The sequence below is a fragment of the Jaculus jaculus genome, chromosome 3 (genome assembly GCF_020740685.1).
Source record: "Jaculus jaculus isolate mJacJac1 chromosome 3, mJacJac1.mat.Y.cur, whole genome shotgun sequence".
NCBI lineage: Eukaryota > Metazoa > Chordata > Mammalia > Rodentia > Dipodidae > Jaculus > Jaculus jaculus.
Window position 1 is genome coordinate 93,859,470 of NC_059104.1, and position 26,191 is coordinate 93,885,660.

General features: G+C 47.3%; 1 protein-coding gene across 1 annotated transcript in view; it reads right to left on the minus strand.

Moving 5' to 3' along the window:
* Nucleotides 1-1,420: 1,420 nt before the first annotated feature.
* Nucleotides 1,421-26,191, minus strand: part of Pou2f3 (POU class 2 homeobox 3) — a 110,791-nt gene continuing 86,020 nt past the window's right edge. The window contains exons 6-13 of the mRNA XM_045146059.1: nucleotides 24,696-24,778; nucleotides 20,728-20,910; nucleotides 20,195-20,336; nucleotides 17,437-17,573; nucleotides 14,663-14,824; nucleotides 5,896-5,962; nucleotides 4,650-4,785; nucleotides 1,421-2,579 (exon numbers count right to left, since the gene is read on the minus strand). Of these exons, the coding sequence (XP_045001994.1) occupies nucleotides 2,540-2,579; nucleotides 4,650-4,785; nucleotides 5,896-5,962; nucleotides 14,663-14,824; nucleotides 17,437-17,573; nucleotides 20,195-20,336; nucleotides 20,728-20,910; nucleotides 24,696-24,778 (950 nt within the window). The 3' untranslated portion in view covers nucleotides 1,421-2,539. The remainder of the gene's footprint in view (nucleotides 2,580-4,649; nucleotides 4,786-5,895; nucleotides 5,963-14,662; nucleotides 14,825-17,436; nucleotides 17,574-20,194; nucleotides 20,337-20,727; nucleotides 20,911-24,695; nucleotides 24,779-26,191) is intronic.

A 26,191-nucleotide genomic window follows, 5' to 3' on the forward strand; every position in this document is an offset into this window, starting at 1 on the left:
ATAGCTACAATAGCGGCATGTCTGTTATGGGAGAAACCAACCGCTCTCTAATTGGACTGGAGGCCCATTCCATGGGAGGGAATATATCCCTGATACTGAAAACCTACAACAGGAGTAGTCATGAACCCTAAGAGTGTAATGTTTGCTGGCATCTGGCTAAATATATATACTATGCTCACCAAACTTCCCTGTAAGCACTTCTCTTAATGTTCATACCCATATATTAATGCTACTCTCACTTTTAGTTAGAGAAGTTTCTCTTCACCGATGGTGGTGACCTTGGGATGACCCAAAAGGCACCACAGAGCTGAGAAGGAGTAACAGTGGAGTGCTCAACACTGCAATATCTCTATCACACTTCTCAAGGCTCAGGATCCATTGTGGAAGGGGTGACAGAAAGAATGTAAGAGCCAAAGTAAGGGTAGGACTCCTTACAACATGCTCCTCCAGACACAAAATAGCCTGGCTTCCATGACCTCAGTGCCTGATACTTCCTGCACCAAACCATTATAATGGTGAAAAAGATGACAGAAAAATAACAGAGAGATTGATTGAGGGGGGGAAGGTGTTTGATGGAGAGTGGAATTGCAAAGGAGAAAGTGGGGGTTGGGGGAATTACCATGGATTTTTGTCTACAATTATAGAAGTTGTCAATTAAAAAAATGGGCTTGAGAGATGGTTTAGAGGTTCAGGTGCTTGCCTGCAAAGCCAAAGGACCCAGGTTCAATTCCCCAGGACCCATGTAAGCCAGATGTACAAGGGGGCGCACGCATCTCAAGTTTGTTTGCAGTGGTTGGAGGTACTGGTGTGCCTATTCTCTCTCTCTCTCTGCCTATTTTTCTCTCTCAAATAAATAAAAATGAATATTTTTTAAAAAAATTTAAAAAATCATCTTTCTCTTGCCTATAGAATAAGGAACACTTTCTTGTCCTGCTCTCAAGAGTAAGAAAGCTGGGCTAGAGAGATGGCTTAGCGGTTAAGCACTTGCCTGTGAAGCCAAATGAACCCAGTTCGAGGTTCAGTTTCCCAGGATCCACATTATCCAGATGCACCAGAGGGCGCACACATCTGGAGTTCGTTTGCAGTGGCTGGAAGCCCTGGCGCACCCAATCTCTCTATCTGCCTCTTCCTCTCTCTGTCTGCTGCTTTCAAATAAATAAATAAAAATAAACAAAAAAAATTTACAAAAGAGTAAGAAAGCTAAGCTGTTCTGAAATCAGTATTAATATATGTCATTTTTAGTATCCAGTTAAGAGGTGATATGTTTCATGTTCCAAGTGGAATCATTTTATCCAACCCATTCCATTGTATACAACTTACATTCCACCCCCTAGTAACAAATCCTTCTCTTACTATGAGTGGAATAAGTAATATCATCACTATACAAATTTATTTAGAAATATAGTCCTTTGAATCTCAACCGTTTCCTGTTGATTTTTTTTTTTTTCTTTTTAAATGTTACCATGCTGGGATGGCTTCTCGTTACAGTCTACACACTGGCCCACAAAGGAAACTCTACCGAAAATGTTCCCCCAAAAGTTATCAGTCTCAGCTCATGTGGGAACTCTGTGGAAGTATTTCATACTTTGGTATTTTTCCCTTTTTTAAGTTGATAAAATATTACAGAGACGTCTTCAAAATTCACACCTGAGTTAAGCATTTTGGTAGAAAGTTACACATTAAGGAGAAAAGATCATAATGAAAAACAAAAACAAAAAAAGGCTATGTACAAATATGTGGCCAATCTCATCCCTATGGGTTTGCTCTTGGATTCTTCCCTTTTTTGCAGCCAGGAGAAAGGAGGGAGTAAGGAGAAACACAGGGAGAAAGAACAGATGTTCTTGAATTCGGGGGTAGATGTAGACAAAATGAGAGCACCAGGGAGTGGAGCGACCCACCCAGAGCGTGGCTCAGCAATCTGCAAAGAGGAAGGAACTCAGGACGCAAGAATGAAGGGATCTGGTTGTAGAAAAGAAAGTGAGTCTCAAAAGAAAAAAAATGGACAAAAAAATGGAGAGACAGTGGGAAATCTTTGCGGGTCAGAGAAAACAAGGCTTTGATGGAAACATCTGCCTCCCATCTTTCTATGGATTTGGGGGTCAGTTGGGGAATGTCGTTGAGGTCAGAATCAAAAACCTTTATCTTCCTTTCGGTAGTTTGGCCACCAGGTAAATGGCTGTCCCCAGGCCAAAGGTGAGTTGAAGAATAGCGGCAGGATGTCTTTTTTTCTCTGAGAGACTAAGTGGCCCTGAGGACCAAAACCTTTGGGGTGAGAAGGCAGGCTGCAGGCGAGGAAGGTGAGGCTGGCGGACTCCTGGCAGGGGCGCCGTCAAGAGCCTGAGCAGTCAGCAGCGGCTTCCATCACAGCGTGGCTCTCCAAGGCCCTCGCTCCTGCCGAAAGCAAGAGTGTGGGTTCACTCATCCACAGGGGGCTTTTCTTCCACTCTTCTGAATGTAGTCTGTCCATACCCAGAAGCCATGACTTTCTTCCTCCCAGTGGGGACCTGGGGCCAGGCAGAGTAGGAGGAACATTTTGGTCTCAGTGGAGGTAGGTGGGATGATTCCAGCGGTACCAAGATCTAGAAGGAAGAAAGGAAAGGCCAAGCCCAAAGTTACTAACGGGGCAGGCAAGGCTGGGAGTGAGGAGTCACTACTGACAGACAGGCAGAAGAGTTCTTTAGGGGGTGATGAAAGCATTTGGAATTAGATGATGCTAATGGCTGCACAACTTTGTGAACACACAAAAACCACAGAATTATACACTGTAAAATGGTGAATTTTATGGCACATGAAATATTCACAAAACATTCTTTAACTTTAAAAAAAATTGGGGGGTGCTGGAGAGATGGCTTAGTGGTTAAGTGCGCTTGCCTGTGAAGCTTAAGGACCCCGGTTCGAGGCTCAATCCTCCAGGACCCATGCTAGCCAGATGTACAGGGGCGCTCACGTCTGGAGTTCGTTTGCAGTGGTTGGAGGCCCTGGCACGCCCATTCTCTGTCTCTCTGTATCTGCCTCTTTCTATGTCTGTCGCTCTCAAATAAATAAGTAATAATAATAAAAAAATTTTTGTTCATTTTTATTTAAGAGCAAGAGAGATAGAGAGATAGATAGATAGAGAGAGAGAGAGAGAGAGAGGCAAATATATAGAGAATGGGCACACCAGGGCCTCCAGCCACTGCAAACAAACTCCAGATGCATGTGTTACCTTGTACATCTGGCTTATGTGGGTCCTGGAGAATCGAGCCTTGAACCGAGGTCCTTAGGCTTCACAGGCAAGCGCTTAACTGCTAAGCCATCTCTCCAGCCCTCCCCCCCTTCTTTCTGAGGTGGGTTCTCTCTCTAGGCCAGGCTGACCTGGAATTCTCTATATAGTCAGGTTGGCCTCAAACTCACAGTGATCCTCCTACCTCAGCCTCCTTGGGTATTAAATCCCTGGGACTAAAGGTGTATACCACCAAACCTGGCACATTCTTTAATTTTTTATTGATAACCTCCACATATACACGCAATGTGTCCTACCACCCGCACCTCAACTGAACCTCTGGCTCTTTCCAACTAGTCCCTCTTATTTTGATGTCATTTCTAAACATTTTTAAAAACTACTAGTATTAGGGTCTTCCTTGCCCCTTTTCCCTATTCTTCCCTCTACCATGGAAATTCTAACTTTCTGGGCTATGTGATATCTGCCCAGTAGAAACTGGTATCATGCTGAATTGCCTAGAGTTGGTTACATGGATTCATCTCTTCCCATATATAAGTCTTCAAGTGTGTTAGCTATTTGGTTTGCATGTTTTTTGGTTTTTTTTTTTTTGTTGTTGTTGTTGTTTTTGGTTTTGGTTTTTTGAGGTAGGGTCTCACTCTGGTGCAGGCTGACCTGGAATTAACTCTGTAGTCTCAGGGTGGCCTTGAACTCACGGCGATCCTCCTACCTCTGCCTCCCAAGTGCTGGGATTAAAGGTGTGCGCCACCACGACGGGCTTTTTTTTTTGTTTTTTTGAGGTAGGGTCTCACTCTAGCTCAGGCTGATCTGGAATTCGCTATGTAGTTTCAGCATGGCCTTGTACTCACTGTGATACTCCTACCTCTGTCTCCCTAGTGCTGGGATTAAAGGCGTGCGCCACCATGCCAGGCTGCTTTGAGACAGGGTCTCACTATGTAGCCCACGAGGCCTCCAACTCTGTCCCACTGTCAAACCCCTGCTCTGTTCTGGAGCAGGGCGGCCTCTCAAGTCGTCCGTTCTAACAGCACTTTCACACCAGCTTCTTCAGCTCGGGAGGCTGCCTGCTCTGCTGTGCTCCAGAAGGGAGTGGAAGACAGACCTGGGCACCTCTTTTCTGTCTCCCTATACCAGCCATACCTGAAGTGCAAGGGGTGCTTTATGCCTCAGCTCTAGGCTCTCGGCAGAACACCCCCGTGACATGAGTTCCTGTCATGGAGCGGAGCACTCCTAAGCCCAGCAAAGGACCTGGTCCTTTCTGACAGGAACGTTTGGAAATTTCCACCATCAAAGCAAGGATGGAAATTTTGGCTTTTGTTGACATCAACCCCTTGCCAGGACTCACTGGCTGTAGCTTCTTTTCAAATCCGCATTCCCTAGGGACGCAGTCCAGTCTGGCTCTCCACTCCGCCTCCCTCCCCCCACCACTTACCCTGAGGAGTTAAAGCTGGAGGAGGAGTTCATTGGTGCTTTGGAGTTATTTTGAGATGCTGTGGGGCTGCTGGCATGGAGTCCTGAGCCAGGAGACGAAGGCCTGCTGGTGTTCCCAGGGGAACAGGATGACGTTACTGAGGACAAAGAGAGGCAAAAACAAAGTCAAAACAATGCTCCTGGACCCGAGGACCTTATGACATGGCCCTTCTGACACTCGATTTCCTGGTGGATCCCCAAAGGGTACTCACCCTCTCTATACCTCCACCCATCTGCCCACCTCCTGCTCTGTCAACATCTACGGCCACCTGCCTGCCCACCCCCAGAGAGGCTTTCATTGCAAGTGCTCTCTGCAGCCCAGGCTCTCAGAGCAGTGGGGCTGGTTCTGCAAGTCCAAAACTTGCCAAATGCTAGGAGGACAGATGCCAAAATCATCCTACTCCAGGACACACCCTGGGCTGGGCAGATGTAGCTCAGACCAAGAGGCAGGAGGGGAGAAGAATGTGAGGCAGGAGAAGCAGCAAACTTGGGAGCATTGTGACTGCCAGACTCTAGCTCTCTGAAGCTACCAAGTAAAGGCAGCGTGTGGTCCCTGTGAAAACATACTGGCCAGGGACTATGGAGACTCAAGCCTCCTCTTGATCCCAGGCCACTGAGGCCTGTTCCAGCTGGCTGCACTTCTGCAAACCTCCTTCCATTCCTCTGTAATGGTAGATGTGGACTGAATAGAATGCTTAGGTTTTCGGTTCTCAAACCATGTCCATGAATAGAATGGCACGTATTTGATCAGACTAAGATTTAAAAACAACAGATAAGCCAGCATATTGGTAATCATACTAGCATCTGAGGTAGCCACTGGGGCGGCTGTGGGGGCACCTGGACATACAGTCACCCTATTTAGTTCGTTGAAATGCTGCAGGTACTGTAAAACACAGTTCTGTAGAAAAATCAGTTTGGAAATCCCTGCCTAAGTCCTCGGGCTTTTGGCGCAGCGCACCGTTGAAACGCATCATGCCCTGGAGCGCTGAGAAGTACTGTGCTTACAATGAAAACAAACACTTGCTTGTTTAAATTTTGCTAACCCAGTATTTCCCAAACTTACGTGATCATGGAACCCCGAGTTTCCCAGCACAGACTTTAATGGCCTTCAAGATACAGCTAGTGAACGCTGCTGCTTTTCAGTCTTTTTATCTGTACCATAAATGAATTCTGGGGCTGGTATCCAGAAGCCTCACTGGAAAGCTTACCGGTTCCAGGCACGGTGCTGTGGACAGGAGGGACAGACAGGGGGCCCAGAGATCCCGAGGGAGAGACCTGAAAAAGCAAGAGAGGCTTTCAAATACCCAGTCCTGCTCCCTTCTCTGGCCTCTGGCCTTCTCCTAGGACATTGTGCCGCACAGGGCAGAGGTCAGGTTTGGCTTCCTGGATGATCTCCTACCCAGTGACCTCCACTCCCATTCTCTGCTTCGCAGGAAGGTCTCTGAATCATGTACCGCCATCCAGCTCCACTTCCGCTTGGCTCCAGATGTTCCCTGGTGCGGACACTCTCCCCACCCCCCGCTGGGGCTGGGCTCCTGGCAAGGTTTCTCTGGTACCGCCAGGCTGAAAGCCGCCTTTCCCGATTGCCTTGGTGGCGAGAGGAGCAAGCCTCTGAGGACCTGCTCCTGCAGACTAACCCACTTCCAGTCATTTCTTCTTTCTCAAACAACATTGGGCTTTGGGCAGCAGAATGTTAACACTAGCAACCCTGCTTCAGGCCTCCCCTGAGGATGGACTTTCATTGCAAGTCCTCTCCGGAGGCAGTGGGGGCGCTGAACAAGTCTCTGGAGCTTCTCATTTTGCCCATCAGCTCTGAGTAAGAAAGGAATTTAAGAAGCCTGTGGTGGCATACACCTATAATCCCAGAATTTTGGAGGCTGAGACAGGAGGACTACTGAAAGTTTGAGGCCAGTTTGGGCTACATGGTGAGTTTCAGGCCAGGATACATAGCAAGATTCTGTCTCCAACAAAACAAAACAAAACAAAACCTATAAAACAAAGAAAGGAAGGAAGGAAGGAAGGGACAGAGGGAGGGAGGGACTTGAAATAACAGCGTTTAACTGCCCATGCAGTTTAGGCACTTTCACAAAGACCTCACAAAGACTCTCTTAGAGCAAGGTGTTCCTAACAAGAGTGGACAGATGTAGGTGTGAGACCTGTCTCCATCATTCACCATCTTCATGACTATGACCAGTTACCCAACCCCGTGGTTTTCTCATCTGTAAAATAGCGACACCTCCCTGATAGTTCTTTTAATTAAGAGTGATGGAGATAATGACAGTAAAGCTTCCCACCGAGCAGCTAGCAAAGCATGCCATCTTGTTAAGTGTGGCTCCCTTGCTTCCTGAAGGAAAAGGCTACAGACTGCCTTTCAGCGCTGAATGCTATTTTATTTTATTTTTTTTTCATTTTTATTAGCATTTTCCATGATTATAAAAAAAATTCCCGTGGTAATTTCCTCCCTCCCCCCCCCCACTTTCCCCTTTGAAAGTCCATTCTCCATCATATTACCTCCCCATCACAATTATTTTATTTTTTGAAGTAGGATCTCACTGAAGCCCAGGCTGACCTGGAATTCACTATGTAGTCTCAGGGTAGCCTCGAACTCACAGTGATTCTCTCACCTCTGCCTCCTGAGTGCTGGGATTAAAGGCGTGCACCACCACGCCCGGCTTCTAAATGCTTTTTAACTCTTCTTTTGACCTGAAGTTTTGCCTGTTTCTATTCCCCTTACTTTTCTTAGGTTAACAGGGGAAGCTCTGCCCATGATTTTCAAAGGATCCTGACTTAGAGGCCCTGCTCAGATATCTATGACTTGACAGTCCTCCTTCCTCCATTGGGAAGGACTGTGGCCTCCTGACAGGATGCACTTTGTCCTCACTTCCTAATGAAGCTGCAGTGGTTCTCCTGCTTCCACTTATCTTTCCTTTTACAATGAGCCTCCTCAGTGGGCCAAGGGCCCATGAAGGGTGGAGGCAGGCGTGGGACAGTTTGGGAGGAGCGCTGAGAGATGTTATCAGTCACCTCTACTTTCCCTCCCAGCTGCCACACCCAAGAAATTTGTTGTTTTCAAAGAAATAATAAGGCATGTAGTCATTGTGACCAGCTCCTTCCATTTCCTTCTGAAGATAGGAGGTGCATTTGTAAACACACATACATATCAACACAGTGCCCTGCCTTTTTAGTTTGTTATAAATATGCTATCAAAACGCTAAAAAAAATAAAAAATAAAAAAAAAAAACGCTGTCTACACGGGTCAGTACCATTGTGCTCCCCCCACAATGCTGGGGATTGAACCCAGGTTCTTGAGCATTCGAGACCCATGCTGTGTCAAATTTCTGTCTCTTAAAGTTTTCTTTTCTTTTCTTTTTTTGATTTTTCAAGGTAGAGTCCACTCTAGTCTAGGCGGACCTGAAATTCACTATGTAGTCTCAGGGTGGCCTTGAACTCACGGTGATCCTTCTACCCCTACCTTTGCCTCCTGAGTGCTGGGACTAAAGGCATGCCCCACCACACCTGGCTCTATCTCTTAAATTTTTCTAAAATAACTACCTGTCTTGGAGATTACTTCATATCAGAAACCTAACATACCCATCCTCATCTTATTGAGACTGGAGGAAAAGATGAGATTCTTTTTTAATTTTTGATTGAGAGAGGGTGGGGGGGAATTGGTGTGCCAGGGCCTCAGCCACTGAAATTGAACTCCATACACTTGCACCACCTAGTGGGCATGTATGACCTTGCCCTTGCCTCACCTTTGTGTGTCTGGCTTACGTGGGATCTGGAGAATCGGATATGGTCCTTAGGCTTCACAGACAAGTGCCTTAACTGCTAAGCCATCTCTCCAGCCCCCAGAAAATGTTCTTTATCATCTTCCTTCATGACATCATCTTGAAATCACAGCAGCTGTGATTACCCTCCCAAGACCCTCACAAGATTGAGCCCACTAACTTTCCCTCATGGATGTGGGAGTAGACTCATGAGGAGACTCAGAAGTTGGTCCATGGGCCCTTCTCCTCTTCAGGGGTTGGTTAAATAAGCAGTTAACAATTGCTGCAGGTGGGTGAGAGACTCTTTTTGGTGGCAAAGCTACCCATAAAGTGCCCTTGCTTCTGTAAGTAACCCTGGTTAAACTTACTATGTAGGATCATCTCTTTGGTCTCCTATTTCTTTAGTTTGTCTGAGGGTGAACCGATGTGTTTATGTCTTCCCAGGGAAAGTCATGCAACATCACAAGTCATAGTATGTCTGTTTAGTTCATGTCTTTCTCTTCCTCACTACCCAGCTGCAGGCTTCATGAGAGCGGGGTGATGCCTGCTGTATCCCTAATGCCTTCTAGAGGACCCATATGTTGACAGGTGCCCAGAACACACATGCTAAAGGAAGACTGATGACCAGAAAGGCTTTTCCCCATCTGTTCCCATGTTGTCTCTGGGGGGAATAAACCAGCATAAGAACTTGCTTCCTATCTGCTCAAACCAAAGCACTAAAGATCTCATGGCTCTCCTGGCATGAATAAAGCTCCTCCTGAGATCCTGCAATACCCTCCTTGACCCAGCCCTTCCTACCATTGCAACCTCCCCAGTTTCCACCCATCCCAGTCCTTCTGTTCCTTCTCCCCCATCCCCACCCCTCAGCACCTCTGCATACTCTTTCCCTTTCCTAAAATGTTCTGCCCTACACTGCTTTCCCACTCTGCCCTTGCTTCCCCCATTCATGTTGGTGGTGACATTCACTATTCTGGGGTCAGTTTAAACATCATTTCTTTGTTTTTTAATTTTATTTTGGTTTATCAAGGTAGGGTCTCATGCTAGCCCAGGCTGACCTGGAAATCACTATGTAGTCTCAAACTCACCACGGCCTTCCTACCTCTGCTTCTCCAGTGCTGGGATTAAAGGTGTGCACCAACCATGCCTGGCTCTCAACATCATTTCCTTGTGTGCATGTATGACATTGCACGTTTGTATCATTTTGCATCTGGCTTACATGGGACCTGGAGTTTCAAACATGAGTTCTTAGGCTTTGCAGGCAAGTGCCTTAACTGTTAAGCCATCTCTCCAGCCCTAAACATCACTTATTAGAGGAGCTTTTAGCACTCTGTACTAGGTTAGGTGCCTCAAATCCCCATACATCTTTACTGAAGATACACAGACAGCATGTATTCAGTGTCTCCTTTCCTTGCTAGACTGTAGGCAGGGATCACATACATGTTGTAAAGACAATAGCCCCCCAGAACTAAATATACAGTGACTGTTTAAAGGACCCACAATGAATGGCTACCATGTTGTCTCCTGCCTAGACTATCCCATAGCTCTTCATAGCTTTTAGGGTGATGTAGCACCCATGTCTGTCATGATCCAGTTGTCATCATTGTCTCTCATTTCTTATCCCAAACTCACGGCTCCAGCCAGACTGAAGTGTGTGGGATTCTCCAAAGGCGGCTTGATGTTTTATAATTAAATGCCTTCTCATAGGCTATTCTGTCTGCCTGGTGAGCTACTCTTTGCTAATTTCTAGTGTGTTCTTCCAACAAATTAGGAGCTCCACCCTCGTGGCCCCTGTTTTGACTTGGTTATCTTTCCTTTGTATTCCCATAATGCTCCTGTGGGGCTCATGCCTGTCTAGACCTCTGGCATGTACTTGGTTGCAGTTTCTTTTCTTCTCTGGCTTTTCCTTCTCAGTTTCTGGTATCCCCTGGGTTTGGAAGTAGGCTTTCCCTCTTTGTTTCATCCATACCAGAACTCCTCCTCAATCAAGAGTTCCACTGCCACCTGTGTTCTTGTGAGCCTGCTAATCCATCCCAGCTCTTCTTCTGACCACCATACCCAGAATTCCAAGTTCCTAGGGATGGTCCCTCAGGCCTCACCTTACGTCATCATGAGACAGAGAAATGGAGGGTCCCTTTGCCCTGCTCTCAGACCAGCTCCTCCCATTCGTTTGTGGCACCTGTGGCAGTACTCCCATCTCATCAGCCAGCCCAGTGTGAACCCTCAGAGTTACCCCTGGGACGCTCCTTCCTTCACCACTCTCCCTTCTCCCTTCCCTCCATCCATTCTCACTCACTAACAGAATTCCCTCACTCTCCTCTGCTCTCTTAGCACATGGGCTTGCTTTGTCCTCATTGTTTCTCTACTGGATACCAGAGAGAAGTAATGTCTGCAATAGTGTGCTACTCAAGCCACGCTTGATCCTGCAGCAAATGTGACCATGCCAGCGCCCTGCATAAAATCCCAGCACTCGGGAGGCAGAGGTAGGAGGATAGTCATGAGTTCGAGGCCACCCTGAGACTACCTAGTGAATTCCAGGCCAGGCTGAGCTAGAGCGAAACCCTACCTTGAAAAACAAAAAACAAAACAAAACAAAACGAAACAAAAATCCTTCAGTGATTCCCACAATCCTTTACTGTATTAGTATGCCATGCTGTTCTGTTCCAGCCTTGCCTCTTGGCATCCTTCTATGCGGAATCCCCTCCAGTTCCGTGAATGAGCCATGTATTTTTCCACATGCCAGCCACCATTCTCGCACTTCCCCTGGAGAGAGCTTCTTCACACACTTTCCAGCCTCCCACTTCTCATCCTTACAGACTCAGCTCAGGTCTTAATGACCTCCTTGGGGAAACCTTCCCAGCCACCCCCTCCCAAGGTGTACTAGCTGCTGCTCTGAAGGTCTCATAGAGAAATGATCCTGTTGTTTATCATTGTTTACTTGTACGTCTTCTCTGCTAGGCAGTGAGGGCCTTGGGGTGGGGGGATGAATGGTGTGTATCTTTGTATCTCCAGCACTGGGCACAGAGGCCAGTATATAGATGTCAGTGAATGTTGGGTGAAAAATCAACATGGGGGTTTATGTAACTGCTGTGCCCTGCAAACACCCCAGAGCGCTAGAAGACTCCAGGGAACCAGCATCCCCTGCTTCCTTGTCCTTTAGCCATCACTGTCCCCAAAGATGGAAAAGAACCTCGTCCCTCTCACCCTTCTGGTTCCATTGCTCCTTGGATGGAGATGACACTTCCTAATCCTCAAACCTCCATGTCTGCTTAGAACCTCAAATTAGTCCCAGCCCTGGCTTCTTCCTGGAACACCAGAGTCAAAGATTTACTCCCTACTTGGCATGCCTCTTGGATGGCTAGTAGGTATGTGTCACTTGATATGACCAGCCCCAATTCTCAACTCTTTTGTCCCTCAAGCCTGCTCTTCATGCTGTCTTCACATCATAAAAAAATGTCAGTGCCAGCTGGGTGTGGTGACACATGTCTTTAATCCCGGCACTCTGGAGGCAGAGGTGGGAGGATCACTGTGCGTTCAAGGTCAGACTTGAAGTACAGAGTGAGATCCAAGTTAGCCTGGGCTAACTTGAGACACTGCCTTGAGGAAAAAAAAATGTCTGGGTATGGTGGCTCATGTCTTTAATCCCAGCACTTGGGAGGCAGAGGTAGGAAGATCACTGAGGCTACCCTGAGACTACATAGTGAATTCCAGGTCAGCCTGGGCTAGAGTGAGACCCTACCTCAAGAAACAAAACAAAACAAGTCACCAGACATGATTGTACATGGCTATAATCTCAAAATTCAGGAAGCTAAGGTAGAAGGATCAGGAGCATAAGGATTATATTGAGAGACTAAGGCTAGCCTGGGCTACATATATCCTGTCTCAAAGTGTGTATATATATATATATATATATATATATATATATATATATATATATATATATAATATATATACATACATATATATATACATACACATATATACATACACACATACATATATGTATATGCAGGAAGGGGAAGGGGGAGAAAAATATATATACAACCACAAAAAAAGAAAAACAGGGCTGGAGGTTTAGTTCAGTTGGGAGAGTGCATGAAGTGCTGGGTTAATCCTCAGTACCACATATACCAGGAGTACAAGCCTACAGTCCTAGAAGTTGGGAGATAGCACCAGGAGGATCAGAAGTCCTAGGCGCTGCTCTAACAACACATAACCAACAACCCCATGGTGAACACCAGCAATCCCACCGAGAAGGGCCCTCAGTGGAATGGGGGAAAGGAGGAGGGAATTGACGGTACCAGCACATGATGTGTCCATACAAAATTTCTACTTAATTACAAAAAAAAAGAAAAAACAAAAAACGAAAAGTTCTAGGTTATCAGGCTGGAGAGATCGCTCAGTGGTTAAGGTGCTGACCTGGTTCGATTGCCCAGGACCCATGTAAGCCAGCTGCACAAAGTGGAGCATGCATCTGGAGTTTGTTTGCAGCAGCTGGAAGCCCTAGAACATTCATTCTCTCTCTCTCTCTGTATCTCTCTGCTTTCAAATAAATAAATAAAATATATTTTTTAAAGTTCTAGGTTATCATCAGCTACATATTAAATTAGAGGCCAGCCTGAGCTACAAGAAAACCTGTTTCTTTTTTTAAAAATTTTATTTTATTTCCTTGAGAGAGAGAGGAAAAGAATGGACTGCTGCAAACAAACTCCAGATGCGTGTGCCACCTTGTGCATGTGGCCTATATGATATGAGTCCTGGGGAATTGAGCCTGGGTCCTTTGGCTTTGCAGGCAAGTGCCTTAACTGCTAATCCAGAGCCTGTTTCTTTAAAAAAAAAAAAAAAATTTGCAAACGGGGGGGGGGGGGGAGGGTGGAGGGGTGGAGAAATTGCATGCTAGGGCCCCTAGCCACTGCAAACAAACTCCAAATTCATGTGCTACTTTGTGCATCTGGCTTCACTTGGGCATTGGGGAAGTAAGCACAGGTCATGAGGCTTTGTAGGCAAGTACTTTAATCACTAAGCCATGTCTCCAGATGAGAACCTGTTTTTTTTTTTTGAAAACAAAACAAAACACTAGGAAAACCAAAAATAAAATGGCAGAGCCTTCGAGCTAGTTGCTTAGTTTCCCAAACCTTTTCAGTCTACCTTACTTCTTTCCTAAAATTTGATACCTGAGCAATTAGCATATCTCATTGGCTCCATAATTGAAATATATCCGGAATCCAATGACATCTCCCTTTCTTTGCCAGTCCAAGCCTCCTCCACTTTCAGCTTCATAGTTGTAAGTCTCCTAGCTGGTCTCCGGCTTTCCACCAGTTATTGTCCATACAGTCATCCATGTCAATTAGCTAGGACTTCCTTTGCCTAGGTCTTTGTAGTACCTTCTGACTTTAGTCATCTGACATCCAAGGTCTTTTCAATGGACTCCAAGACAATGGGGGGTCTACTGCATGTTACTTCTCTCACTTCTTCTGCTTCCTGTTGCTTCTATGTGCTTCCAAGTGATCTGTGGTGGTTTGATTCAGGTGTCCCCCATAAACTTAGGTGTTCTGAATGCTAGGTTCCCAGCTGATGGAGATTTGGGAATTAACACCTCCTGGAGACAGTGTGTTGTTGGGACACACTAATGGGTATTATAGCCAGTTTCCCCTTGCCAGTGTTTGGCACACTCTCCTGTTGCTGTTATACACCTGATGTTGGTGAGGAGGTGATGTCCACCCTCTGCTCATGCCTTCATTTCCCCCTGCCATCATGGAGCTTTCCCTCGAGTCTGTCAGCTAAAATAAACCCCTTTTTCCCAAAAGTTGCTCTTGGTCAAGCGATTTCTGTCAGCAATGCAACCTGACTGCAACATGGTCCCTCTGCCTCCAATACCCTTTCCCCTGGATATTCATGTATCCCATTCCCTTACAACTTTTAGATTTCCACTCCAGTGCTCTATAATCTGAGAGGGGCTCTCAGACCTCCCTGTTTAAAAAAATATGCCTTCATCACTTTCTGTCCCTTTACTCTTCATTATGTTAATTATATATTTTTATATGCTGCATATATATATATATATATATATATTTTTTTTTTTTGCTTATTCGTGTACTACATTCCTTCCACTCCTAACCACCATCTTCTAGTATGCAGGAGACTCTGTCCCCCCAGGCATCATGTCCCCCTCTGTGCTTGGTAGGCAGTCTGACCCCTGGCCACTTACCAGCCGAGAGTTGTAGATGGGTGACTTGATGGGTGTGGTCACTGGGCAATTGATTCGCTTCTCCTTTTGCCTTCGGTTGCAGAACCAGACCCTCACCACCTCCTTCTCCATGGAAAGCTGTTCTGCAATCATGGAAATCTCTTCTGAGCTGGGTTTGGGGTTCTATAGGACAAAGGAACAATGTGGTCAGGAATTAAGGGTGAAGATTAGATATTCCAAACACATTGGATTGAATATTTGTATCAAGAGCTTTAAGGGCAGAGCCAGGGTGGCACACTGTGGCTTTCTCACATCTATACACTGTGCGCCCTTAGGACAGTACCTCACCCCCTCAGTCTTACTGTCTATGAAATGAGTCCAAGTGCCTACCATGTAGTTCAGTGGTGAGGGCTACATGAAAAAGTACGTGTATTGCCAAGCACAGGGCTGACACAGATTAAGAAGTGCCCTAAAGATAAGCCTGTCCCCACACTCTTTCCCTCAGGGACACTTCTACAAGGAAGGTTCCAAAGGTGAGTTGTGGGGTATAGGTAGGCTCCTGAGGATACAAAATCCTCTCTGAGTCCTTCTGTATAACCTTTTCCCTTGACATCTCTTCTTAGGAAATGAGGAAGCTAAAATTCTCAGACTTTAAGTCTGCAGGATAGCTGTACTTAATATGAGGTCATCACTCTTTCCTTCTGACCTCTTTCCTGGTCTGTGGCTTGAGCTCCATTTCTCCTCACTTCAAAAACTCTCCCTTAACTGTGCTGCTCTAAGAACCCTAAAAAAGAAAGGGACTGGGCTGGAGAGATGGTTTAGCAGCTAAGGTGTTGGCCTGTGAAGCCTAAGGACCTAGGTTTGATCCTTCAGAACTCACTTAAGCCAGATGCACATGGTGCACATGGCTGCAGTGGCTGCATTGGCTAGAGGCCTTGGTGTGGCCCATTTTTTCTCTTCTCACTCTAATAAATAAATAAATAAAAATAAAATGGTTTGATCACTTTTTTTTTTTTTTCGAGGTAGGGTCTCACTCTGGCTCAGGCTGACCTGGAATTCACTATGTAGTCTCAGGGTGGCCTTGAACTCTCAGCGATCCTCCTACCTCTGCCTCCCAAGTGCTGGAATTAAAGGCATGCGCCACCATGCCCGGCTTGATCACTTTTTTTAAAGAAAGAAAGAAAGAACAAAAGAAAGGGACCTCAGCTTATATTCTGCTGGGAGCAGGATGCAGCCATCAAGCCAGTGAGCCTGTCAACCCTGCAGGATCTGCTGGAGGGCAGCACTCTTGGAAGCTGGGGTTTGCGGGGCTGCACTCAGCACTGTGTGGTACCGAGAGGCCCTGGGGGCTGGAACCTGAGGAGCCCATTCAGAAGCATCAGCCCTCATCTCTGTTTCCCTCTTCTTAACCCTAGATCCCACAGGGGCTCATTGCTTCCACATACTAGCTCAGCACCATACTAAAGACACAGAAACGGGGCAGGGAGGGAACCAGACATGACAGGGCCTCTTGCCACTGGAAATGAAATCTAGAAGCATGTGCCACCTTGAACATCTGGCTTACATGGGTCCTGGGGAGTCGAACCTGGGTTCTGTGGCTTTGCAGACAAGAGCCTTAGCCACTCAAGCATCTCTCCAACCCAAGACTATACTTTTGTTGTAAGTGCAGAAATATGCACAATACAGTCACAAGCGTTTACACGTGCATGCAATAAAAGGAAAAAGAAAATGCATTCAGAAGGCAATGGGAATCTAGATGTGGTGCATTTGTGAGGTTGAGGCGGGAGGATTACTGTGAGTTTGAGGCCAGACTGGGCTACATACTGAAGTATATACAGGCTCTCCAGAGCTACAGTGGGAGACCCTGTCTTAAGAAGCAAAGCAAAACAAAGGGCTTGGGGTGTCGCTCAGTGGAAGAGCCCTAGACTTGATTCCCAAAACCCAAAACAAACAAACAAGCAAAAACTCACCCAAAAAGAGATATTGGGGATAGACTCTATTTTCTTTTTATTTCCCTCTCCTTGTTTTCTAAATTGTTTACAGTGAATATTTATTATCTTTTTTGTTGTTATTGTTTCTTTCTTTCTTTTTTTTTTTTTTTTTGCTTTTTAAGGTAGGGTCTCACTCTGGCCCAGGCTGACCTGGAATTCACTCTGTATTCTCAGGGTGGCCTTGAACTCACGGCAGCGATCCTCCTATCTCTGCCTCCTGAGTGCTGGGATTAAAGGCATGCGCCACCACACCCGGCTTTGTTGTTGAATTTTCCAAGGTAGGGTCTCACTGTAGCCCAGGCTGACATGACACTCACTTTGTAGTCCCAGAATGGCCTCGAACTCACAGTGAGCCTACAACCTCTGCCTCCCAAGAGCTTGGATTCAAGGTGTGTGGCACCATGCCTGGAAACATTTATTACATTTTTAACTTGAAAATCAAGATTTACTTCTAAGAAGATAACCTGTATACAACATCTTTGCTTTTATCCTGCACCACAACTATATACAAAAATATATTCTTTTCTGGGACCCTACATTCTTTGCTTGTATCTCTCAATGAGAGCAACAATGAGCCCCAGATAAATGTCAGAGGGAGAAGGTTTGATGAAGAGAATTTTCTAGACTTCTGGATGAATGGCAGCCTTCCATTAAAATACCTAGGTGACTGGAGTTGGCAATTTCCCTTCTGTGTAACATTTCTCAGATAGGTGAAAGCTGGAAGTGGTGCCCAGGAGCCTGCACTGGCCCCTGGCCCCCCTATACAAGCTGGCCCAACCGCTTCCACCCAAGAAAGCTGCTCACATCTTGAAATCTCTTCTCCAGAGTCAGGCGGATGTTGGTCTCAATGCTGGTCCGCTTCTTCCTCTTCCTGCCAAACACTTCGCTGAGGGTGGGATAGGAGCTGGGCGTGCTTGCTGAGGGGTCTGATGGGGAGGACTCTGAGGGACGTGAAGAAACAAAGGAAACTCAGACTCTGCTGAGCCCACTGCCCAGAAAAGAGCTGAGGTCGCATGCATTCTGCAGGGGCATGTTCAAGGACCAGTCCTCACCCTGACCCCATCAGAGAACCTAGGTCAGACTGCGTCCTACTTTCTCCCTGTTTTCTCAGAGCAAAGGTCCTCTGAACCTCCCATCACAGAATCTCCAGTGTTTGCAGTCATGGCTCAGAGATGCCCAGACATTGGAGGCCTGTGTGGGTGAGTGGCACAGGCAGAGTTTGTATGAGTCATACTTACTGGCCTGTTTTATAGATAAGCAGGCATGTGAATACTGAGTCAAATGGCATCTGCACTTTAAGTGCAAAGCTCTGGCACTTGGTGGCAGAATGCTAGTGTTGAAGTCATTTGCCTATGAGTATCCGGATGGAGCCAGGGCTTGGGGTGGGGGGAAGGGGATACACCTCAGAGAGGAATCAAGCATGGAGCCAGGAGGAGCAACACTGAAAATAACCTGCAAAGTCTTTTCCCAACAATTCTAGGAGGTACTGATAAGTGTTCTACTTGGATGCTTCGAAGAAAGCTGTCTCATGGGCTGGAGAGATGGCTTAGTGGTTAAGGTGCTTGCCTGCAAAGCCAAAGGACTCAGGTTCCATTCCCCAGTACCCATGTAAAAGCCAGATACACAAGGTGACATAAGCATCTGAAGTTCGTTTGCAGTGGCTGGAGACTCTGGCATGCCCATTTTCCTTCTTTCTCTTTCCAAATTTAAAAAAAGCTGTTGCAGCTGGGCGTGGTGGCGCATGCCTTTCATCCCAGCACTCAGGAGGGAGAGAAAGGAGGATCGCCATTAGTTTGAGGCCACCCTGAGACTACATAACGAATTCCAGGTCAGCCTGGGCCACAGTGAGACCCTGCCTCGAAAACCCAAAAATAAATAAATAAATAAATAAATAAAACATAAATAAATAAAAAGCTGTCACAGGGATAATGTGGTGTGGAGGGGACTTCCTTTTGCTCGCTCACATGCTCTGTGTGTGTCGGGGGAGGGGGATTGGCAGCTTCCATGAGGATCAGAGTCCTGGCTATCCACCTGCCCCTCCTGCTCTTTCCACAGGGGTGACCACTAACCCCTATATTCACTGAACAGAGCCTGTCTCTGGAGATGGGCTCCTTCCCTTCTTGTGGTGGTTGATTCAGGTGTCCCCCATAAACTTATGTGTTCTGAATTCTAGGTCCTCAGCTGGTGGCAATTTGGGAATTGAAGCCTTCTGGAGGCAGTGTATTGTTGGGGGATGGGCTTATGGGTGTTATAGCCGGTTTCCCCTTGCCATTGTTTGGCACACTCTCCTGTTGCTGTTGCCCATCTGATGTTGGCCAGGAGGTGCTATCTACCCTCTGCTCATGCCATCCTTTTCCCTGCCATCATGGAGCTTCCCCTCAAGTGTGTAAGCCAAAATAAACCTTTTTGTTCCCCACAAACTGCTCTTGGTCAGGTGTTTTCTGCCAGCGGTGCTAACCTGACTGCAAGGCTGCTTCTCCACCTGGGCCAGGGTTCTCAATGGAGGGCCATTCTGCAGCACCCCCACTCCCTGGACACACTTGGCAATGTCTAGAAATATTCTGAGGTGTCTCAACTGGGGAGGTAGGGCAGGTGCTACTGGCAGCTTCTGGGTAGAGACCAGGGGTGCTGATGATTCTCCTGTAAGGGAAGGCCAGCCCCCCACCCCTGGCAAACAAAGAATCACCTGACCCGGATGTCAGGAAATCTGCCCTGCGCTCTCCTCTGCTCCCACTCATGGCTGTAAACACCTCCCCCTCCCTTGTTTTACACCCCTGACCTCCTGACAAGCCTCGATCCGCATGAGCCTGTCCTGCTGTCAGACTTTCCCGACCAGCTCTGATTGGATGATTGGAGCCAACTGCCGGTCAGCTGACACCTGCTCCAGAGCAGCCAGGTAAAGACCTACCTGGTGCCTGGCCTGCTCCTTCTTTGTCCTAGTGAGAGCCCACAGGACCTTCTGCCCTGGCCCTTGACCTAGAACTATCCTACATAGCAATTAGAATAACAGCAACTTTGTCTGGAACGATGGCTTAGCTGTTAAGGTGCTTGCCTGCAAAGTTAAAGGATCCAGGTTTGATTCCCCAGGACCCACGTAAGCCAGCTGCACAAGGTGGCACATGCATCTGGAGTTCGTTTGCAGTGGCTGGAGGTCCTGGCATGCCCATTATCTTCCTCCCTCTCTCTCTCTACCAAATCAATAAATAAAAATAATAAAAAGAGTAATGCAACTTGGTCTGCAAGGCGTTGTTCTGAGGTATAAGCATCTGGAGCAGGAAATGTAATGTTGGGTCAGGTGTAGGGGCAAAGTTGTCATGGCCAAAGACCTGAAGCCACATTCTCCCAAAGAGCTCCTTCAGTAATGAAGCTAACATTTTCAATTTTGCTTACTTGCCTCATGTGTATTATTTCTCAGTTCATATCAGACTTGGGATGAAAAAAAAAAAAAAGGTTATTATAATTTGTCCCCATGAGGCCCCACCACAGACAAGCCCTTCAAATCTGCCCTGGGGGATCCTTTTTGCCAGCTTCCAAGTTCATTTCTCATTTACCCATCACCCACCTGCATCGTTCAGCCACTTCTCCAGCAGTGGCTTGAGTTTGCACATGTTCTTGAAGCTCAGGTTAAGGGCCTCAAATCGTGAGATGGTAGTCTGGCTGAAGTCGTTGCCATACAGCTTTCCCATAGCCAATCCCACATCTCCCTGTGCAGGATATTGAGAGAGAGAGAGAGAGAGGAAGATGAGACAGATGTCTCCATTTTTCTCATACTCCCCACCACCCTAGACAGTCAGAACCCCGAGCACCTGGCATGGCCTTAGCACCTTCCCAGGTCTTTTTCCTCTAGGGTGGAGACCTAGTTTGTCTCTCTCCATATACTCTGGATAGACTGTGTGTGTCCTTGCCTGACCTTCCTTCTTCTTCCATCACATTGCTGTCAGTTTCATTTGCACTGGCAACTGTACCCGAGTCACAGGGAACGTGAACGTGATGGGTTTACTACAAACAAGCCTTGGGATGCTCTCAGAAGCTGTACTTGGGAAGTCCAGTCCTCCTCATGCAACTGGACTTTGATCTCCTTCCCTCAAAGCAAACCTGTGTGAAGCCCAGCTTAATGCGCCTTTGCTTGAAGGTCTTGGCAAACTTCTCGAGCTCCTCCAGGTCACTGGGCTCATCCGTCCCTCCAGGCCCTGGTAGATGCTTAGGCACCGGGAGATGCTGTGATACTTCCAGATGGGGTTCTAAAGAGGATCCCGGCAGCCCGGGGCGCCCGACTGCCTGTTGGGGAACACATGCCAAACTGAGCCACAAAGATTGAACAATCCCAGCAGTGGTCCATGGTGTTTGTTACTAATAGGTCCCCTTAGAGGGTGGTGGGTCTTTCCAGACACCAAATCCTATTTATTTTGCAGTGGGGGTGGGTGGAGGTAGAGGTTGGAGTTTCTATGAAGCAGGAGGAAATAGCTGAGACACCTGGGGTAGCAATGTCAGGGAGCAGGGCAGGAGGGTGGCCTCTCAGGGTTTTGTCTGTGACTCATAAACTCTGGCCAGATTATTTCCTCCTGACAGCTTTCCACCATAAAAGGAGCTGGCAGGACTATGTCCAGGGAGCTCAGCATGGGACAAGCAAAAGGTTATTTCCCCTGCCTGCTGTTTTCTACAGAGCAAGGGGACAGAGGTACTGGCTGACTGAAAATAACAGAAAGCATTCAGGAACTCAAGATGCTAACAGAAGTCCTGTCCAATGTCAAACTCTTATGAGTCCTGCAACATGATTTTCCTTCATAAGAGTGTCGTGAATTTATTTTGCACACACACAGAGCAAGTGAGCAAGCAAAAGAGAGAGGTCCTGCTATGTGTTAGGTAGGCTGGTTTGAACCTCATGGTCCTTTTGCCTCAGCTGCCTGAGTGCTGTGTTCACAGGTATGAGCCCCCATGTATAAAGAGTGTTGTGATGTTTTTTTTTTTTCAAGGTAGGGTCTCACTTTGCTCTAGGCTGACCTGGAATTAACAATGTAGTCTCAGGGTGGCCTTGAACTGTCGGTAATCCTCCTACCTCTGCCTCCCGAGTGCTGGGATTAAAGGCATGCACCACCGCAAGTGTTGTGATTTTAATCAAAAGTATTCTAGGGCCGAAGAGATGGCTCAGTGATTGAGGTGCTTGCCCGTAAAGTCTAAAGGCCTGAGTGATTCCCCAGTATCCATGTAAAAGCCAGACGCACCAAGTGGCACATGTGTCTGAAGTTCATTTGTAGTGGCAAGAGGCCCTGGCACACCCACTCATTCTCTCTTTCTGTGTTGGGGATGGTGGCACAGACCTTTAATCTCACACTTGGGAAGCAGAGGTAGGAGGATTGTGAGTTTGAGGCCAGCCTGAGACTACATAGTGAATTCTAAGCCAGCCGGGGCTAGAGCAAGACCCTAGTTTTGAAAATAAAAAGAGTATTTTAATCAAGGTGCTATCTTTTTTTTTTTTTCCCCCTAAGTAGGGACTCACTCTAGTCCAGGCTGACCTGGAAGTCACTCTGTAGTTTCAGGTTGGCTTTGAACTCATAGCAATCTCATACCTCTGCCACCCAAGTGCTGGGATTAAAGGCATTTGCTACCACCATACCTGCCCAAGGTGTTTTAAAAAATTGTTTTATTTGGGCTGGAGAGATGGCTTAGTGGTTAAGCACTTGCCTGTGAAGCCTAAGGACTCCCGGTTCAAGGCTCGGCTCCCCAGGTCCCACGTTAGCCAGATGCACAAGGGGGCGCACACGTCTGGAGTTCGTTTGCAGAGGCTGGAAGCCCTGGCGCGCCCATTCTTTCTCTCTCCCTCTATCTGTCTTTCTCTCTGTGTCTGTCGCTCTCAAATAAATAAATAAATAAAATGTTAAAAAAATTGTTTTATTTATTTATTAGAGAGAGAGAGAGAGAGGGCATGCCAGGGCCTCTAGCCACCGCAAACAAACTTTAGGCGCATGTGCCACCATGTGCATCTGGTTTACGTGGTACTGGGGAATCAAACTTGGGTCCTTAGGCTTCACAGGCAAGTGCCTTAACTGCTAAGCCATCTCTCCAGCCCCAAGGTGCTATCTTGTTTGTGGTTGTGGGGTAACTTTTCCTTTCTGTTTTCATAGAAAAATGTACCCTTCAACCTAGAATCATGCTGTGCCAATTTGGGGTTAGGAATGTATCTAATCTTGAGATATCAGTTATTCCACAAAGTTGGAGAGCAGTCCAGACCTTGGGGCCCAAACACCATTTTCAGAGACCACTGCCCATGAAGATAATGGGGAAACCGTTTGCTCTCGCCTTCCTCTTAGCTTTTCTCTTAGAGTTAACTCCTCTTTCCCAAGGTATTTGGGGTTGCCATTGAGACAACAATGAACAAGAAGAACACAAAGGGGTGACAGCCGAGTTAAGGAAAGACTCAGGAGGAGTCTTTTAGAACTGCGTGGCTTCAGACATCACAAGTGAGTCCTATTTAACAAGGACACGGAGTGGGGTGGGGAAAGGAAACCCGGACCTCGGGGCTTTGCCTCGGGGCAAACTCTTAGCTTCCTTTAACTTCCTTTTCGTTCATTCACTTATTCTTTTGCCAAACACTTTCTGAGTTCTTTGCTAGGTCTTCTTCCTCCCTGTGCACATCCATTCCACTGTCTAACTGGATGGACTTGACTTCCTAGACGTCATTCATTCCAGCTGCTCTTGTGTCTGTGACTGTCCCTTGTTAAAATTCCCCAGGATGATTGTTTATGAATGTATGTGTAATGTGTATATGAGCGTATGTATGCATGCATGCGTGTGTGTGTGTGTGTGTGTGTTTGTTTAAGAGAAAGGTCCTCTCCACATTGCCCAGGCTGATCTCAAGCTCGTGAGCACAAGTAACCCGTGCCTCACGGGGAACTGGGACTATAGACACAACCACTGCACCCCGGCTAGGAGGATCTGGATCGGCTTCGCATGTCTCTCCGTCACCCGGCTATGTGCCCTTAGCCTGGATGTGAGAGAGACACTGGGTCTGCTCTCGGCCCTCATGGTCCGGGTTTATGACTCAGATGGCTTGGGAAGCAGTAGGCTGCAGGTCAAACTCAGTCAGGCGGGTGTCATTGTTTCTTTCAACCACTAGGTGGAGCTTCCCCTCCTATGCGGAGAAGCCCCAGCCTTTGGTGAGCGAGCCCTGGGGATCATAGCCCAGAGAAAGGACGCTACAGGTCTCTGTGGTCATTTCTGGTCATTCCGTGTAGAACCAAGTCATGCAGCTGTGCATGTGATTAACTTTCCAGGGGCGCCTGGCTGAGGGAAGGAGTAGCTAAGACGCAGCCTGTGCTATTATCTTTAATCCCCACACCCTGATACAAAGCTGCAGCTGGCAAACAGGTCATGTGTGATCCGTGCATTTCCGCACATGGGTCCCCTCTGTCTGCCGGGCCTCAGTTCACCTGTCCCCTCATGAGCCCATTACAGAACACAGTCTGCAAGGGTGGCCCTGAGGTGAGACACTGGTTATGTTGCTCTGCTCTCTAGGCTGAATTGGGGGGCATGTTGGCATCCCTGGGAAGCTGGCTGAGTCCTGGATCTCAGACAGGTGAAGCCAATGCTCGAGAGAACTGGAGTCAAGCCGGGCGTGGTGGCGCATGCCTTTAAGCCCAGCACTCGAGAGGCAGAGGTAGGAGGACTTCAGTGAGTTCGAGGCCACCCTGAGACTCCATAGTGAATTCCAGGTCAGCTTGGGCTAGAGTGAGACCCTACTTCAAAAAACCAAAAAAAAAAAAAAAAAAAAAAAAAAAAAGAGAGAGAGAGAGAGAGCGAGAGAAAAGAGGAACTGGAGTCAGGCGTTCCGAGCAGGCAGCAGGCTAGCCTGCTGTCATTCTTGTGACAACAACGGGCAAATCACCTACTCTGGTTGTAGCTTGCTTTTCCCCAGGTGCCAACAGAAAGACTCTCTGGCTGTTTGCTATTTCCAGAGGAACAAGTATCCTGCTAAAGGGGTGTGTGTGGGGGTGGGGGGGGGCAAAGAGCAGAAGTCTGCTCAGAGCAGACAAGCCTACAGGAAATAGGTGCTGTGTGGCACTTACCTGTGAGGCCAGGCCCGGCCCTGTCTGTGGCAGGAGGAGGCTGCTTTGTTGCTGTGGAAAGGAGAGAAGACTCGGCTGCAGACCTGGGTGACAGGGGAGGGACAAAGGAACAAAACAAACAGACAAAAAAAAAAAAAAAAAAATCCAGGCCATCTGCAAAACAAGCTTAACACTGGAACCATACTAACTGTCCCCTCCCCTCTGCAACCTAATCAGGTCCCACAACCCACCTCAAGCCCTGTGGAGAGGCCCCGTTGGCACTGCCAGACATTGCCACATACAGGTGGAGGCAAACCAGACACCAGGATAAACAGATGTAAACAGCTGTCCCCAAACCAGTCCTTCGGCTTGTCTGCCTGCCTGGAGAGGCACAAGGGCTGAGGAGGGTCAAGACACCCTACCTGAGATCTGATTAGCAGGCTGAGGAGCCCAGAGGGGAAGGGACACAGGGGTGACTATGAGAGCCCCAGCGAGAGTGGAGGATTTCAGTTTGCCTGCAGGGGAAGCAGCTGGGATGTTGAGGCCCCGCCGAATCGGCAAGAAGGTCAGAGCGAGCAGATGGTGCCATGCTGCCACTTGGAAGGGCACTGGGCCATTGGTTAGAGGCTCCTGGTGACACGCCACTGTATAATTTGGGAGGGAAGGCTGAGAGAGACAGCCTGGAAACTCCCTTGGGTAGTCTGGACTATCCTTGTGTGATACTCTGCCTGGGAACTTTTCCTTGTCCAAGAACTGTTCAGAAAGGATTCTGCCTGGTTAGCAGCTGTGACAGGCAGCCACCCCCTGCCCCCCTGAGAGCTGCAGTCCATACGTCTTACTCCCACAACAGGACTGAGGTCACCTAATCGCCAAGCAAGTCATGGGGACAGATCAGCTCAATCACCCAGCACAGACAAGCCCCTAGGAGTGTGTGCTGTCTCTAGGCTGCTCTGCTCACTCAAGTATGGCATCTGCTCGGTAGTCTCCAAAAGTCAGAGTATAGTTTTCCCTTAGTAAAATAAATAGGTAAGAGAGCTCTTTTTTTTTTTTTTTTTTTTTTTTTTTTTGGTTTTTCAAGTTAGGGTCACACTCTAGCCCAGGCTGACCTGGAATTCACACCGTAGTCTCAGAGTGGCCTCAAACTCACAGTGATCCTCCTACCTCTGCCTCCCGCGTGGTGGGATTAAAGGCGTGCGCCATCACGCCCGGCTCAAGAAAGCTCTTTGAAGGGACCCTGGGCTGGGGATCTGGAGGCTTGAGTACTAATTGCTATCCTAATGCGTTTATACTGCATTCTGAGCTGTACAAAGCCTTTTCTCTTCTATCTCAAGTAATTCTCAATAAGTAACCTTGTGCTGCAGTTTTACTATCATCTCATTTTTATGGAGGAAGAAATGGAAGTTTGGAGACATCAGGTGTTTTCTAAAGATAGACAGTTTACATATATATATATACATTCTTTTTGTAAGCCAGTGAGTGTTTCTGAATTTAAATTTTAAATGATTTTTCTCTCCTTT